General features: G+C 44.4%; 1 protein-coding gene across 5 annotated transcripts in view; it reads left to right on the plus strand.

Moving 5' to 3' along the window:
* lrriq1 (leucine-rich repeats and IQ motif containing 1) overlaps positions 1-15,017 on the plus strand; it is a 223,927-nt gene that overhangs the window by 190,948 nt on the left and 17,962 nt on the right. For all 5 annotated transcript variants that reach the window (XM_086009304.1, XM_086009305.1, XM_086009307.1 and 2 more), the window contains one exon: positions 1,752-1,881. In XM_086009304.1, the coding sequence (XP_085865430.1) occupies positions 1,752-1,881 (130 nt within the window). The remainder of the gene's footprint in view (positions 1-1,751; positions 1,882-15,017) is intronic.

The raw sequence follows: 15,017 nt of genomic DNA on the forward strand, positions 1-15,017 counted from the left end.
TGAACCGTTTATTCAGATTCATTGTGTGTGTACGTGTCAAAGATCTGGATAGCTGATGGTTTTGAACATATTATATTGATTGCAGGTTTCATAATAGGGGTCACTAAGGTGCTTGGAAAAATAGAGAGGGGCAGCCACTGAAGGCATGCAATGCCAGATGCTATGAGTCAGTCGTCATTGAGGATGAAGGGATGCAGAGCACGTTTATCCCTATCAGTATCAGTTTAAATAATAGCAGCTTTACTAAAGAACAAATCTGATAAGAATAAGATCATCTTTGATCACATATGGATTTCTGCCTTTTCCCAATTCATTGCTATGGCTGTGAAATCCTTAAAAAACCACTCTCTTTTGATCACAGATTTGTGTCTTTAGATCCATTCCAAGTCCCAAGCATCAAATGTCTCAACATCAGCTGCCAAATAAAGCTTATATTTATTTTTTGGAAAACTCTATTGTTCTGCAGGGTATCGTTTTAAATATATACAGATTAAGAATCATTTACTGCTATGTAAAAAGTTTTGGAGCTATGTTAGTTATCTTTGTCTTTTTGTGCATGTGACAAATTTTGCTTTTAAGAATGAACTGCAGTCATTTTATTTTAATATAAAGGTGTCCATTATAGTTAGTATTTCTGTTTAACTACATACAGTGGAATCTCTTATCGACTATAATAGCGGGATCTTGGCCGATAATTGAGGCTCTACTGTACAGTATTCAGTTGCTTTTTCATAAGAACATAAGAAACAGGAGCAGGAGTAGGCCATTTGGCCCTTCGAGCCTGCTCTGCCATTCAATAAGAGTATGGCTGATCTTCTACAGGAAACTTTCTGGTATCCGGCACTGACGGGACCGAGCTGGTGCCGGCCCATCAAAACTGCCGGAGAAACCAGCGCTAATGTTAAAACATACGGAGCTTCTGAGCTCCGTCTGAAGCAACAAACCCTGTTGCTTAGCAACAGCTTCAAAACAGTCGGCGCAGCTTGCAAGCGTCTCTGTAGCTAAGCAACAGCTTCAGCTAGACGCTTGCAGAGCCGCGACTGGAGAAAAAAAGCAACGAAAAGTAAAAAAACTTATCTGAACCGACTTCTGAATTTTGCCGGTAGATAGAGCGATCCGGACATTTAACCTCCGTTTAAACGAAAGTTTCCTGTACCTCCTCTCTATTTTCCTGCACTATCCCCATATCCCCTGATTCCCTTAATATTCGATCTCTGTCTTGGAAATACTTTTGCAGTATTTTGCTTGCAGTTCACTGTGCTGTCAGCCCATGCACTTTTATCGCAGCCACTCTTCAGCACTGATTAAGTAAATTTTTAATGAAAAGTGTTGTAGCCCTATGTCCAACTTTGGGCTACAGTTTGAAGGGCACTGATTGCCTCCCAGTATATTGGCAAAGTTGCCAATCTTCATTTGTGAGCCTAACTAGAAACAATCAGGAGGCAAATTGACTGGGCCAAGTTGTCGAAGACGGGTGACAAGTATGCAGAATAGAATACAAGCAAGAGAGTTCTGGATGAGTTGGAGTTTATGTAGAGTGGAGTTGGAGATATCAGGAGGGAGCATGTTGGGAGAAATCAGTCCTTCAGGTGAAGCAAGGATGTAGGCAATGCTTCGGATCACATTACCTCTACCTTCTAAAAACATATTAAAAGGTAAATAGTATTTAGATTTTAAAATCACAAAGTCTTGAGACCTGAGGTTATTATCTACCTAGTACCAGTCATCATTTATTCTGTTATTTCATTCAGCTCCTGAAGAACTCATTCGTCAAGACACTACCCCAGCAGAGGCACTACGAAAGAGCAGCGAACTAACCTATCAGTGGCTTCACACGCAGATTGTCAATTATGAACAAACAAATTCCAGAATTATGAAAAAGTAAGAACTGTTCTGTTTATTTGGTAGATAATGTGAGCTTTGCAACATAAATTGAGTTAATGACAAACCACAGCAATTCTTGTTGTGCTTGCATTCTGTAAGCGTACAGACACAGTAGGAGTAGACTTGCCGCCTGAGCGTAAAACTGGTTGTGCGTATTTATAGAAACTGCTTGATTTTTCATTTCTATTGAAAATTGGGCCATTTCTATAATGGGCGGCCGATCCACAATGTCCGTTCTATGTCAGGGTAGCCAGTTAAAAATCTACCCCTATGTGCATTGTCCACATGTACAGACTAACTGCTTAAAGTAAAGAAATGTTATGTGGTCACTGCTATTGATCTAGTTATGCCACAACATCTATTTAAAAATGTGACTCAAACAAGAAGCTTTCAGCCTCTCAGAATGCAGACATTGCCTACTTCCACCTCCGTAATATCTCCCGTTTCCACCCCTGCCTCAGCCAATCTGCTGCTGAAACCCTCATCCATGCTTTTGTTAACTCCAGACGAATATTTCAATGCTCTCCTGGTCGGCTTCTCACTTTGCATCCTCCATAAACTTCAGCTCATCCAAAACTCTGTTGTCTATATTCTAACTCGCACCAAATCCCATTCACCCATCACCTCTGTGCACACTGACCTACATTGGCTCCTGGTCTGGCAACACCCCAGATTTAAAATTCTCAACCATGTGTTCAAATCCCTCCATGGTCTTTCCACTCCCTATCTCTGTAACCTGCTCCAGCCTTACAACCCCTCAAGATCTCTGCTTCCCTCCAATTCTGGTCATTGGTGGCCGTGCATTCAGCTGCCTAGGCCCTAAGCTCTGGAATTTTCTCCCTAAGCCTCTCTACCTCTACCTCCTCCTTTTAAGATGCTCCTTAAAACCTATCTCTTTGACAAAGTTTTTGGTATCCAATATCTCTTTATGTGGCTCGGTGTCAAATTTTGTCTGACAATGCTCCTGTGAAGTACCTTGGGACGTTTTACTATGTTAAAGATGCTATATAAATGCAAGTTGTTGTTGTTTGTGTACTTTCACAATGGTTCTGTAGCATTTCATCATATTCTGCCCTCAACAAAAAGCAAGATAAGAGAAAGGTCTTTAAACATTATCTGCCATGAACATTTAGAAGAAAACAATAAAGTATAAATTATTAGGGTAGCCAGATGTAATGACTTGACAATTCTGGTTCTGCATAGTATCAGATGATGGGCCTAGTACCACTTGATCACCTATTCAAAGATATTGCTGAAGGGTCATCCTTCACGAATTGGTGAAGTAGTATAGAAGTAAGAGATAGTCACAAGTCTCATCACCGAGGATGGAGGTAAATGTATTATCTACACACAATGTAATAGGATCCTTAATAATGGTTCTGTGGCTGTTTCCTAAATATAACAGGAAATCCTTTACTCACAGCCTTACACGTCTTGTATACCAATCAAATGTGTTTACTTTTGAATACTGCCTTTGGAAGTTTGCACTGTAGTTCTATCAAACTGTGCTATTGTATGGATTGATCCTGTTGTAGGTAGTGGCAAGCAAATAAATATAATCCTCCAAGGGGACACTTTCAGAAACTGGAAAAAGAAACTGAACAAATGGTGTCAAAACTAATCGTGTTCTGAAGGAATATTATTTTATAATATTCACACTAGAAAAAGAGAACAGCTAGGTTATCATCATCTTTGAAGCTACGTTGAGATCCCTGGAGATATTCAGGCCTAAAAAACCTAACTTCCTGTGGTCAATGCGGCAGAAAAGATTTGAACTTAATACTCTCATTAGCACATAATTAGAATTTGCATTATACCAGGTTAATGCTAAATATTTTGAGTAGGAGGATAAGGCAGAAAGATTGCTGGCCCACAAGATGAGGCAGTTGGAGGCAAGTGGAGATTGCATGAAAAATTCCCTATGGGGAAGCAACTAGAAAACTATTAGTTGTCCATTACTCCTTCTGGATCTTTTGAAAATACCTATATGTTGCACAGCATATTACAGTTAGTGAAATACTGAAATATCTCTGCTTCTCTTCCTGACTCCCATAGCAAATACCCTTTTTGGAACATAAAACAAGCACTTTAAGGAAATTGGAGAACTAGCTAACATGCTAAAAAGTGCTTGATGTAAATAGACACCCTGCAAGATTCAAAAGATTCCAACAATACCTTGCTCCTCTGCTTTAAATGATACATGGTTTAAACATCTAAATTGGCATAAGGTAGATTTAAAAATTGTCCAGCACATCCAGTGCATCATCTTAGCACTTTATAAATCAGGTTTTACACCCCACATAGTGTTAAATCAAAGTAGTAGGAAACTATCACCTGTGGGGAGTCTCACTTTGCTCTGGCGTTATGCTGTGAATCCAGGTTTCCAGTGCAAGTTTAGCATCAGTGCATGGCAGTTTCCACTTCACACCATACTAATTCTACAGTGTAATTGCGTCCTTTCCTTTTCGGCTTCAATCCGTACAATGACTGTGGTCAGACAAAATTAGGCAGGGTTGAGAAAGGAGTGCTTTTGGTTTAGATAAAGAAACGTTTTCAATTTTTCACGTTGCATTCAAGAATTCCAAGGATCAGTCATTGTAGACTTTAAATGTTGAAAAATAATTCCACAGAGTAAAATGGACATATCTGTTTCACACACTGAAACGATTCTTGGATCGGTGATGGCTGTGTATGGGCCATGGATACTCTCTATACTAGTTTGATAGCCATCATCATCTTTATACCTAAGGTATGCAAAATGTCAGAGATACCATTTAACTTGTTCTTTTCATCCTCCCCTTTGATTCTTTAAATTGTGACTATAATATATTGTAGAGAAATTATGGGAGTCCACATTGAGACTGGTGAAGACACAGGGCTAGGATTTCCCAGGGCCGTGGAGGTGGGAATGGAGGCGTGTGGGGTGTTAAAAATCGTGAAATCGGGAGGCATGAACCCATCCCGCCCCCAACCCGTCTCCATGCCCGTTTCCCAGGTGGCGGGTATCCGACCTGTGCTGGGAGCCGCCTCCCCGAGGCGGGAAGGGGATTAGTGCCAATTAACTGCCTGTTAACAGGCAGTTAACAGGCAGTTTTTAGCCTAATCCCTATTTTTATCCCTGAAGTGTGGGCTGCCCGACGGCTCCAAACCACGGCAAGTTAGCGAGGCGGACCGTCGGGCTGAAGGGATTGGAGGGTTCAAGATGTCCGGTGTTCAGGTGAGTGATGGGTGCATGAGTGCAGAGGTAAGTGTGTTTGGTGTGTGTAAAGTGTTTAACTAAGTTTATCTTACCTTTACTTACTAATGCAGGCTTCCTTCCTTCAGGTCTCGGGAGTCCTTCATCTCACCGGCACAGAAAGCAGAATGGCCGCGAGCTGTCAAAAGTTGCAGCCTCTGCTTTCTACTCTGGAGAGATCTCTAAATCAGCCTGAGAGGAAGGAATTAACTTAGAGTACAGATTGTCAGTGTTTGACAGCTTCAAAGAGTTGTCAAACGCTGATATTTCATCTGTCAAAAGCTCTTGTCACAGATTGACATTTCATCTGTCGTCACCTGTTGCCGGGTGGCCCTTAATTGGCCTGCTGAGCCCGCTGGGCGGGCTCAACAAAGTCAATCAAGGGAAAATCGAGTGGGTTGGCCACAACTCGATGGAGGCGGAACTACAACCCCAAAAGTGAGAGTCCCGCCTCCTACTCACCTCCATTGATTAAAATCCAGCCCACAATCTCCCTGCATGTGGGTCATATTCTAACGTGTAAAAGCCAGCTCCTGGAATTGGTTTAGTTGTAGAAGTTGCTTTTTTCAAGCTAGGTTGGGATTGGAACAATGTCGCTGCTTCTAAGGCTCAGATGATACTATACCCTCCTGTTGGCTTCCAAAATGCTCGCCATTACATTGATAGCAGATTTGTAGGAGCCAAAATAATCTTAGCTATATAATATTAATAGAAAACTTGGAGGCTGATGTGCAAATATAGCAAAGGCTTCTTGTTTCTGTGAGGGGGAGGAACTAAATATCCATAAAATGCCTGTTGTCCATCATTTAATCTGTATAGTTGTACGACATTTAGATCATAATTTGGCCTGTTCTCCAACACATTTTCAATCACTTCCTGTAGTGTAAGCCTATAGGCTTAACTGTTTGGGATAAGGTAAGATTTCGGGGTACAATTTCCACTTTGGGCGCAATCGGCAATCGGGGTGCAAATTGCGCTCGTTTTCCGAAGTGAAGTTACGGTTCAAGTTTCTGTTCAAGCTCATTTACATAATCACATGTAAAATCTTCCATGAGCCAACATGATCGGGCCGTATTTTAGAACGTATGTTCATTTTTTTCCCTTGCATTAAAAAATATTCCTTGATGTATTTAAGAGTGCAGTTTTATTAATACAGCTGGGTTTATCACAAAAAAATAAGCATTTTTAGTAAGAGTGTCTTGTTCACCCCCTGTGAGTAACCGGATTTAAAATAACTGAAAATGACTTTAAAAGAAACCATACAGAACCATTTAGTTTTATCGGTGTACATTAGTCAGTTTCTTAGTAAATTAAATATTTTTTAATATTTATGGGGGAAAAATTCAGTATCGCCCCGTTTGGGGCGCCATTATCGGCCGTGCGCAAAGTTTAGCGCCTGGCGCTAATTATCGCCTCCGATGGCAAACTTGGCTTTTATCGCCCCTGGAGGTGATTGGAGCGCTAAATCAGGCGCTTCACACCTGTCTTAAGGCACAAAGGCCGAGGAGCGAGGCGCTACCCCAGAGTGCTGGCGAAGCTCGTGATGTCAGTCAGCAATGGAACACAGACACAATGTCGCCGGCCAGTTCTTAACGGGGAGGGTTGATCTTGCTCTCCATCCACATCCTGCTGATTGCAACCTTGAATCTCGGCCTGGAGAGACCTGTACATCAAATCTGCTGGAAAGAACAATGGAGAGACCCAGGGAAAGAGCTCAGAGTGCAGCCCCCATAGTCTCTTCTAAATCGATACAAGGAAGGGCAAATCAAAATGAACCTGCAAAGTGCTGCTCAGTACCCAAAACTCCTTCACACAGCGTTGAATCTCTCCAGAAGTCTCTCTCTCTCTCTCTCTCAGAATGCGTGGTGCAAAAATGTCACCAACAAAAAAAGGCCGGAAGCGGTCGCCTTTAAATAGCGCTCCCCTAGTCCCTTCCTGACTGCAAAACGCTCCCCTCAACCTGTCGTTGCTAGCGGCAGGCGGTAAGGCAGGGGGCGCCACTCAATATCCAGACCGGGGCGTTGCGCACTCGACTGACATCACGATCTGCCAGCGCAGGAGATCGTGGCGGTAGTGTTTAGCGCCGCCGCAAAATGTCTAGTTAATTTCGCGAGCGGCGCAAACATCGCCGCGCCCGGGCGCTAGTTGCTTTGCGCCCCATTAGCGCCCTCTTAAGGCGCTAATGGGAGGCGCAAACCAACTGAATTTTTCCCCCATAAACTTTTAAAAGGTGCCTACTAGTGCCTTTGCGCCTTTAAAAGAAAGGCTTAATTTGCAGAGCATCCTTGAAGGGTCGCGAACGGGCAAAATTAGTGGAAACTCACCATGCTGATTAATTTGATCTGGGGCGGGGCCGGCTTCCGGCGCGATTTTTTTGAACCAGCGTAAAAGATCACGGAAACTCAATTTTCGCTGAACAGAATTTGTGCTTGAAATTCCTCTATCTTTTACGTTGGTTTAGCCGAGTTCAGACGAATGAAACCAGTGCAAACTACTCTACCCCGATGTGACTATCCTACAGATATGACCTTTCTATTGATTTAATATAAATGCTTTGCATATGTGTGGATTTCCTATACAACACACATCAGATGTCACACACTGTGCAGATGCTCCCTGGTCAGCAGCCAAATGCTTTGAGTCGTTGGTGCACGCAAAATTATCCTCCTTTTAAAGGCTGGGCCCCTGAAATCTTCATCTGTGTCCTTTGCAGTAGAACTAGGATGTGAGCTTGCCTTCCAGTCAGCTGTTTCCTGCACCAATCTTTCCACCTGCTTTTGTTCCTGCTCACTTGTGTTCATGATTCATCAAGCGCAGACTCCTATAACTCAATGTGCCAGAAATTCGGGTCGGAGGCTTCCCACAGGCGCAAGCCCCCGACCTGCACTTACATAGCGTGCCTGCCGTTGTGCTATGGGGCCGCGTGGGATTCCGATCCTTGGCCTCCTCCAGTTGCCGGTGTGCAGTGCTCGTGTATCCCAGCGGCGCAGTTAGTTTGCAGCGTCCCCTGGGATCACGTGGGCTATGGGGAACCAATCGGAGCAGGGAATCTCCATTCATAGGTTTGACAGGAAGACCTGTCAAACCTATGAATAGAGATCGGCCCCAAAACCTAAGTAAAACTTCAAATAATTTTTTTTTTAAATCACATTTTTAAAATAACTATAAATTACATAAATTAACTATTTTGAACAAAAATTAAAATTTTTGAAAAAATTAAAAGTTTCTAACGGGGCTAAAAATAAACTTGCGTTTCTTTAAAGTATTTTAAAATGATAAACCTGTGGAAAAAATGCTTTAATTTTACTTAATTAACCTCTTACCTTGTTAAAAGCAGGCCTTGCGCCTGCTTTTTTCATGCACAGCTGCTAGGGACTTACCCACACGGAGAAACCTGTAAAAAAATCGGAAGTTCCAGACGTACGCGCTGCCTCTCTGGCGCACACGTTTGAACTGTGAACCCCTTCCTTTAAGGGAACGGAAGTTCCGGTTTCCAGCGCATGTGCAGTGCATGCATGAAACCGGCACTTTCGTTGGCCCTACGTGTGAGTACACAGCGCGTACTCACCCGTGGGGACCCGAATTTCTGGCCCACTATCTACAGGGTGCCAATTTCTGACCTGGTGCTCGTTAAGGCCAGAGCAAGTAACAGTGCATCGTTCAGGAGGGTTTCTTTCCTCAGACTTCCGATGGCTCTGAAAAGAGGGGAATAGACCAGGGTTAGCACGGAGTGGCAAGGGTAAGCAGTTGCAGATGAGTGGCAGCACTATGCACCACCAGGTTGTCATGCAGAATATGTGAGGGAGAGAGTTCAGTCTAAGGAGAGAAGGAAGGGAGTGTGATTAGCACTGGCAGCTCGTCCTAAATAGTTAAATGAAACCCAAAGTGGATCAGGCCCCCCAGTGACATCACTAGGCGGGCATAACAGATGCCCCACCCATCGCCAGCTCGATTAACATGGAACTCGAACATTGCACCCAATATTCTAATTGCACCCCAACCAATGATTTTTATTGGATTAGCATTATCTCTTTACTTTTGTATTCCAAGCACCTATTTACAAAGCCTTACATCCACATGTTTTTTTTCCACAACTTTATCAACTTATCCTCCCACTTTTAAAGATTTGGGCCTCTGCACTTCTCCTTTTAAAAATTTACAAGTTAATGTATATTTTCTCTCATTCCTCCTCCAGAGATTTATCACTTCAAATCTTCTGCATTAAATTTCATCTGGCATCTATCTGCCCAATCTACTAAACTGCCTATGTTCTCCCGAAATCATTTGCAGGTCTCCTCTCAGTCAACCACACTCCCTATTTTTGCATTATTTTCATTGATCTCATTGGTACTTAGTTCTGCTCTCCTGCAGATCATTGCCTTTGTGATGGCACTAAAGTTGTTGTGCATGCTGACTTTATTTTTCATAGCAAAGTGTGGTGTCAGCTTGGCTCTGTAGCTCACTCTGGAAGCAGAAAATCCAGGCTACTGTCTCAGCAGTGAAATCTTAGATGCTTCTTTCCTAATTTTTTCATTAGACACATGCACCCTTCCTGCACTTCCATACCACAGTACTCGCCTGGAAACAGCATAAAACATTCTATTGGAACAATCCCTACGCCAGAGTGGGTAGGCTCAAGGCCCACTCAATATTGGGCCTAAGGCCTCATTTACATCAAACCAGTGAACTGCGGACTCCTGCTGGGCATCCCCAGGCAGCTCGCCGATGAAGAACTTTTGAATTTGAGGCCGCTGTGTCGCCTGTAGGTCAGTTAGGTCTTGGGAGAAAGGCGGGGGGCAACGACTAGGAGAGGGGAGTAACCAGGAGAGGGGGGCGATCAGGACAGGGTGGGGTCATGCGGTGGCCAGCAGAGGCCTGTGGTTTTAATGTGTAGCTGTCATTGGGTGAGTCATTTCCTGCTAATCATTGAGTTTTGGAAGGAACCAGGAATTTACAAGCACCTCTTGTAATTACCATGTAATCGACCCCCTGATGTGCCTGAGGAATTATCCTGTAATTCACATAAGCATGTGCATAAGAGGAATTAGCCTCTTACTGACTTTAGGATGTGCCTATTCACAGCGATTAGAATTTGTGGCCTTAAAAAGACAGCGTTGTTGCACATAACTTTTCCTCATCAGCAGAATAAGACATTGTTCCTATCCCTCTCCTGGTCGTGTCTCCCCCCGCCCCCCCCCCCCCCTCCACTTTCTGCCAATACCTTCCTGACCTATAGGCGACACAGCAGCCTCAAATTCAAATGTTCTTCGTCGGCAAGCTGCCTGGGGATGCCCAGCAGGAGTCCACAGCTCACTGGCAGTTCTGAAGAAAGGTCATCGAACGTTAACTCTCTTTCTCTCTCCACAGATGCTGCCTGAACTGCTGAGTATTTCCAGTGTTTTCTGTTTTTATTTCAGATTTCCAGCATCTGCAGTATTTTCCTTTTATATTATAAGACATTGTCAGGCCTAGAAATTCGGGGGCGTCAAGCTCGCCTGGGCGCCGGAATTAACGCTGTGAACGGAGCCGCTTGCGCCCGCCAGAAATTCAGTTGGAGCGCCCCAAGAAAGACGCGGAGCGCTGCTCGAGGCGCCCCGCGTCCCTCTTGGGGCGCTGAAACTGAATATCGCAGCGCAACGTGCCGCAGCGCCACACGCTGCGGCACGGCGCGCTGCAGTACTGCAGGCCTTCCTCCCCTTCTTAAGGGGGAAGGGCCTGCACCAGCGCGATGACCGATTGCGAGTGCCGGCAAAAGAGCCCGGCACCGAGGAGAAGTGCCGGGCCCTCGGGACACAGCCGGCACTGCCCGGGGGGGGGGGATCAGGAGGCCAGGGACGGCGGCGCGAGGAGGTGCTGGCAGGCGGCGACCGAAAAAAATGGCCGCCCCGCACCTCCACCTTAATTTGCGCCACTACCGCCACAGGTAGGCCCCGTGAACCGGTCGCGATTTGCGACCGGCGTTACAGCGGGGGGCGCGACCAAATATCGCGATCAGGGCGGGAGCAGGGCGCTGCGCACACCGATGATGTCATCAGTGGCGGCGCAGCGCTACAGGCTAACGTCGCCATTAGCGCCCCGCTAAATATCGCGGGAGGCGTGGCCAGTGGCGCTAAAGCCACTGAGTGCCCTCTTTAGGCGCTAACTGGTGGCGCAGCCCACCGAATTTCTAGGCCCATGTGTTTTGTGCTATAAAGCTCCCGCCCTTATAAAAACGTCTTAGCCTCTGCTGAAGAGCAGTCCCACAAGAGATCCACTTATCTTTTAAAATTAGAGCTCTGCTACTACTGTAGAAATCTTCAGTTCAATATGCCAAGCCAAATTTGCTTCTGCAGAAAAGGATCCAAGTAAATCTTACTCCTTAAAACACGCTACAATAACAAAAAGGCACACTTAACCAGATTCTCCCCTTTAAGCAGAAATGGGCAGATGTTGCTTTAAAGGGACAGCAACCTTTTCTGGACATCATGCACATGTCTCATAAGAATGTCATGTGGCATAGTACTTTAAACAAAGCAATAGACTTTGGGCTAGAAATTGCGTAGCGCCCCGTTTGGGGCGGTAACTTTTGCGGGAGCGCAGAAGTATCGCCGGGCGCTACCCAATTCTAACGGATACGAACTTCCGGTTTAGCGCTCCAGGAGGGAAGTGGAGCACTAAATCAAGCGCTACCACTTACCTTGGAGCGCTAAACCAGGCAAGAGGGGAAGTAGCACCAGAGCGCTGCACAATGTCCAGTGCAGCGCTGCTGGGATCAGAGGCTCCTTCCCTCCCTTAAAGGGAAGGGCTATTGCTGCAAGTTCTGCAAGAAAACGAATCCCCTGATCGCCGACGGCACCTCCGATCAGCGCCGATCAGCCCGAAGCACTCTAACAGAGTGCAGGGCTGATCAAGCGCGGCACCTGAAAAATAGAAAAAAAAGCAGAGTCTTGATGAAACATTTTTCACCTACCTCACCAGCAATCCCTTTAACTACCACTCCCCAAGCAGCCATCCGTGGTGACAACGCCCCCTGCAGCTGTCGGTGTTGACGCCTAGCGATGCTGCAGGGGACGGAAGCCAAGTTTGCATCTGGGACGGTACCGGGGCGCTGCGCACTGGATGACGTCACGTTCTCCGGGGCGCAGGAGATTGTGGCGTTAGGGTTTACCGCTGCCGCTAACCTGCGGGGAAGTCCGTGGGCATCGGTACTCTCGCCGCGCCTGGTCGCAAAACCGGTAGCGCCCCTCTAACGTCCCTGGAGGCGCTAACGGGAGGCGCAAAGGAGGCCAATTTCTCCCACTTTGTATTTAACTGAAATGAGTGTGAGGGTAAGGGAGAACTGGCATTTGTAAATTTGTTTAAAAGCACATTGTTTATTGCAGAAACGAGCACATTCTCTTAAACTTGGCAAAATAAATTCTTTTAGTACTTACAATTGAGGAATACTGTATGAAGGATCATGGAAGAACTCTATTCCCGTGCAAGCAAAGAAAATCTGAAATAATCAAAAAGATCTCCACAATGAAATCCACCAAGTTAGATAACTTGTTAAAGAAAAGTTAAGACTGATTAAAAGTTCCATCTAACTTTGATCTATTTAGCTCAAGTAAACCACATTTCATGATGGGGTATGGTAGTGTAGTGGTTATGTTACTGGACTAATAACCCAGCGAACATGAGTTCAGATCACTCCATGACAGTTTGAGAATTTGAATTCGTTTTTTTAATCTATAAAAAAACACAAAGCTGTCAGATTGTCGTAAAAACCCAACTGGTTCATTAATGTCCTTTTGAAGAAGGAAACCTGCTGTTCTTATCCAGTCTGGCCAATATGTGACCCCAGGGCCACACCAACGTTGTTTACTCTTACCTGCCCTCTAAAGTGGCCACTCAGTTGTAACAAACCACTAGCTATTCAAGAAGAAAGTTCACCACCGCCTTCACAGGGCAACTAGGGATGGGCAATAATTTCCAGCCTTGCCAGCAATGTCCACATCCCGAGAATGAATTTAAAAAAAGACATGAGCCTAGAAATAACTTTTAGCATTATGAGCAGATAAGCTCTTAACGTGTTTGTATGATATTCCTTTGCTGTTTCAGTGGAGGTGTTAATGTGTCACACCTATGTTAAAATAGTGGACAACATCATACAAATGTGTTAAAGGTTTGCTTGCTAATATTGGCAGATGTGATTTGTAAACTATAATACCCTTAATGTCTTTGCATCTGTTTGCTTTACAATTCTAGATCAGAACTAATTCAGATGAAGACACTAAGCAGATTTACTTTACCCCTGTCAGAAATTGAATTCAGCAACAAATGTAACAGTGAATGGAATACTGCTCCATATACTTGGGGATGACTTAGAAGTATTTTCGCCTCTGTTCTATCACATTCATTTGACTCCAGTTTATTTTTCACATGAATTTGCCAGATTGCCCTTCTTAAGGGATTCTTTCTTTGTGTGTGCCCTGAATCTACATCTGGGTAACTTCAACTTCTCTTCTTGCACACTGTAATTCTGAGTAAACAAGGTTTGGGGCTACAGGGGGCTAGTAGGATGTGGTGAAACTATGAAAGACCATCATTCTTGGTGGGGGAGGTAAATAAGTAGCCAAACTACACCCTATCCACACTGATTCTTAACCTAAAGCTAGAACTCAGAATATAACTTTTCTTTCACAATTTCCTGCAGCTGAATGCTTGCCATAACTGGTCTTGAGAAGCCATTAGATACGCTGTATAAAATGTCTTTGGCACCCCTCAGGCTTCTTGGAAGCGATCATGTGCATTTTGTTACTGTGTATGTTTTTGTTGTCTTGTATTCATTTATCCCAACAGAGCACATCGAATGTCAGTCATGCATTATGTGAAAATACATTAAACTGCCAGTTTAACAAAAATTTTGTTGAATTTTCACCAAAGGAATAATTGCTCAGTTATTCAGAATGTAACTCATTTTTTGTTATACTTGTGTAATTTACATATTGATCTGGCACTAGTATTCAAGTATGAGGTTCCTGTTTTATCTTTACTATGTAGCACCTGAGTAATCTCAGATTTATTCTATAAAAGTGCACCTTTAATCAGCATCAGTCAATTTCTTTGGCGCTTATTACACTTTAAAAGGACACGAAGGACTGCATTTATTTAGTACTTAAAAATAAATGTTGTTACACTGCTAAGATACCTGACTCAAGTCAAACAATACTCAAACAGTGCTTTTATAGTCATGTGTGTACATACCACTAATTATGCAGGAAAGTAGAAGTCATTCCTACATCATGGATTTTGAATGCCATTTCTATAAATATAGAAAGTGCACTGTAGTCTGCATTAATATATTTAATTTGTTAGTTTGAAAGTAATGGGGATTACGTAGGATACACAGCACAGAAACAGGCCATTCGGCCGAACCAGTCCATGCCGGCATTTATGCTCCACTCGAGCCTTCTCCCGTCTTTCCTCATCCCGTCTTCTCCCGTCTTTCCTCATCTAAATCTATCAGCGTAACCCTCTATTCCCTTCTACCTCATATGTTTATCTAGCCTCCCCTTAAATGACTCTATTTGCTTCAACCACTCCCTGTGGTGGCGAGTTCCATGTTCTCACCACTCTCTGGGCAAAGAAGTTTCTTCTGAATTCCCTATTTGATTTCTTGGTGACTATCTTATATTGATGGCCTCTAGTTTTGCTCTTCCCCACAAGTGGAAACACACTCTGGCCTAGAAATTCAGTGCCCTTAGCACCGATTTTGCGGCGCTAGAGGGCCTAGCGCTGCAATTGGCGCCGGTTCCTAAATTGCCTGGGGCCCTTCCGCGGCGGTAGACCGGTAGCGCTGCGCCGGCACCGATGACGTCATCGGTGTGCGCAGCGTCCCGGTTGCCGTGGTAACCCGGCCCCAAGCCGAAATTCAGTT

Source organism: Somniosus microcephalus, chromosome 16 (assembly GCF_052327205.1).
Source record: "Somniosus microcephalus isolate GS21.2 chromosome 16, FLI_Smic_1.0, whole genome shotgun sequence".
Taxonomy (NCBI): Eukaryota; Metazoa; Chordata; class Chondrichthyes; order Squaliformes; family Somniosidae; genus Somniosus; species Somniosus microcephalus.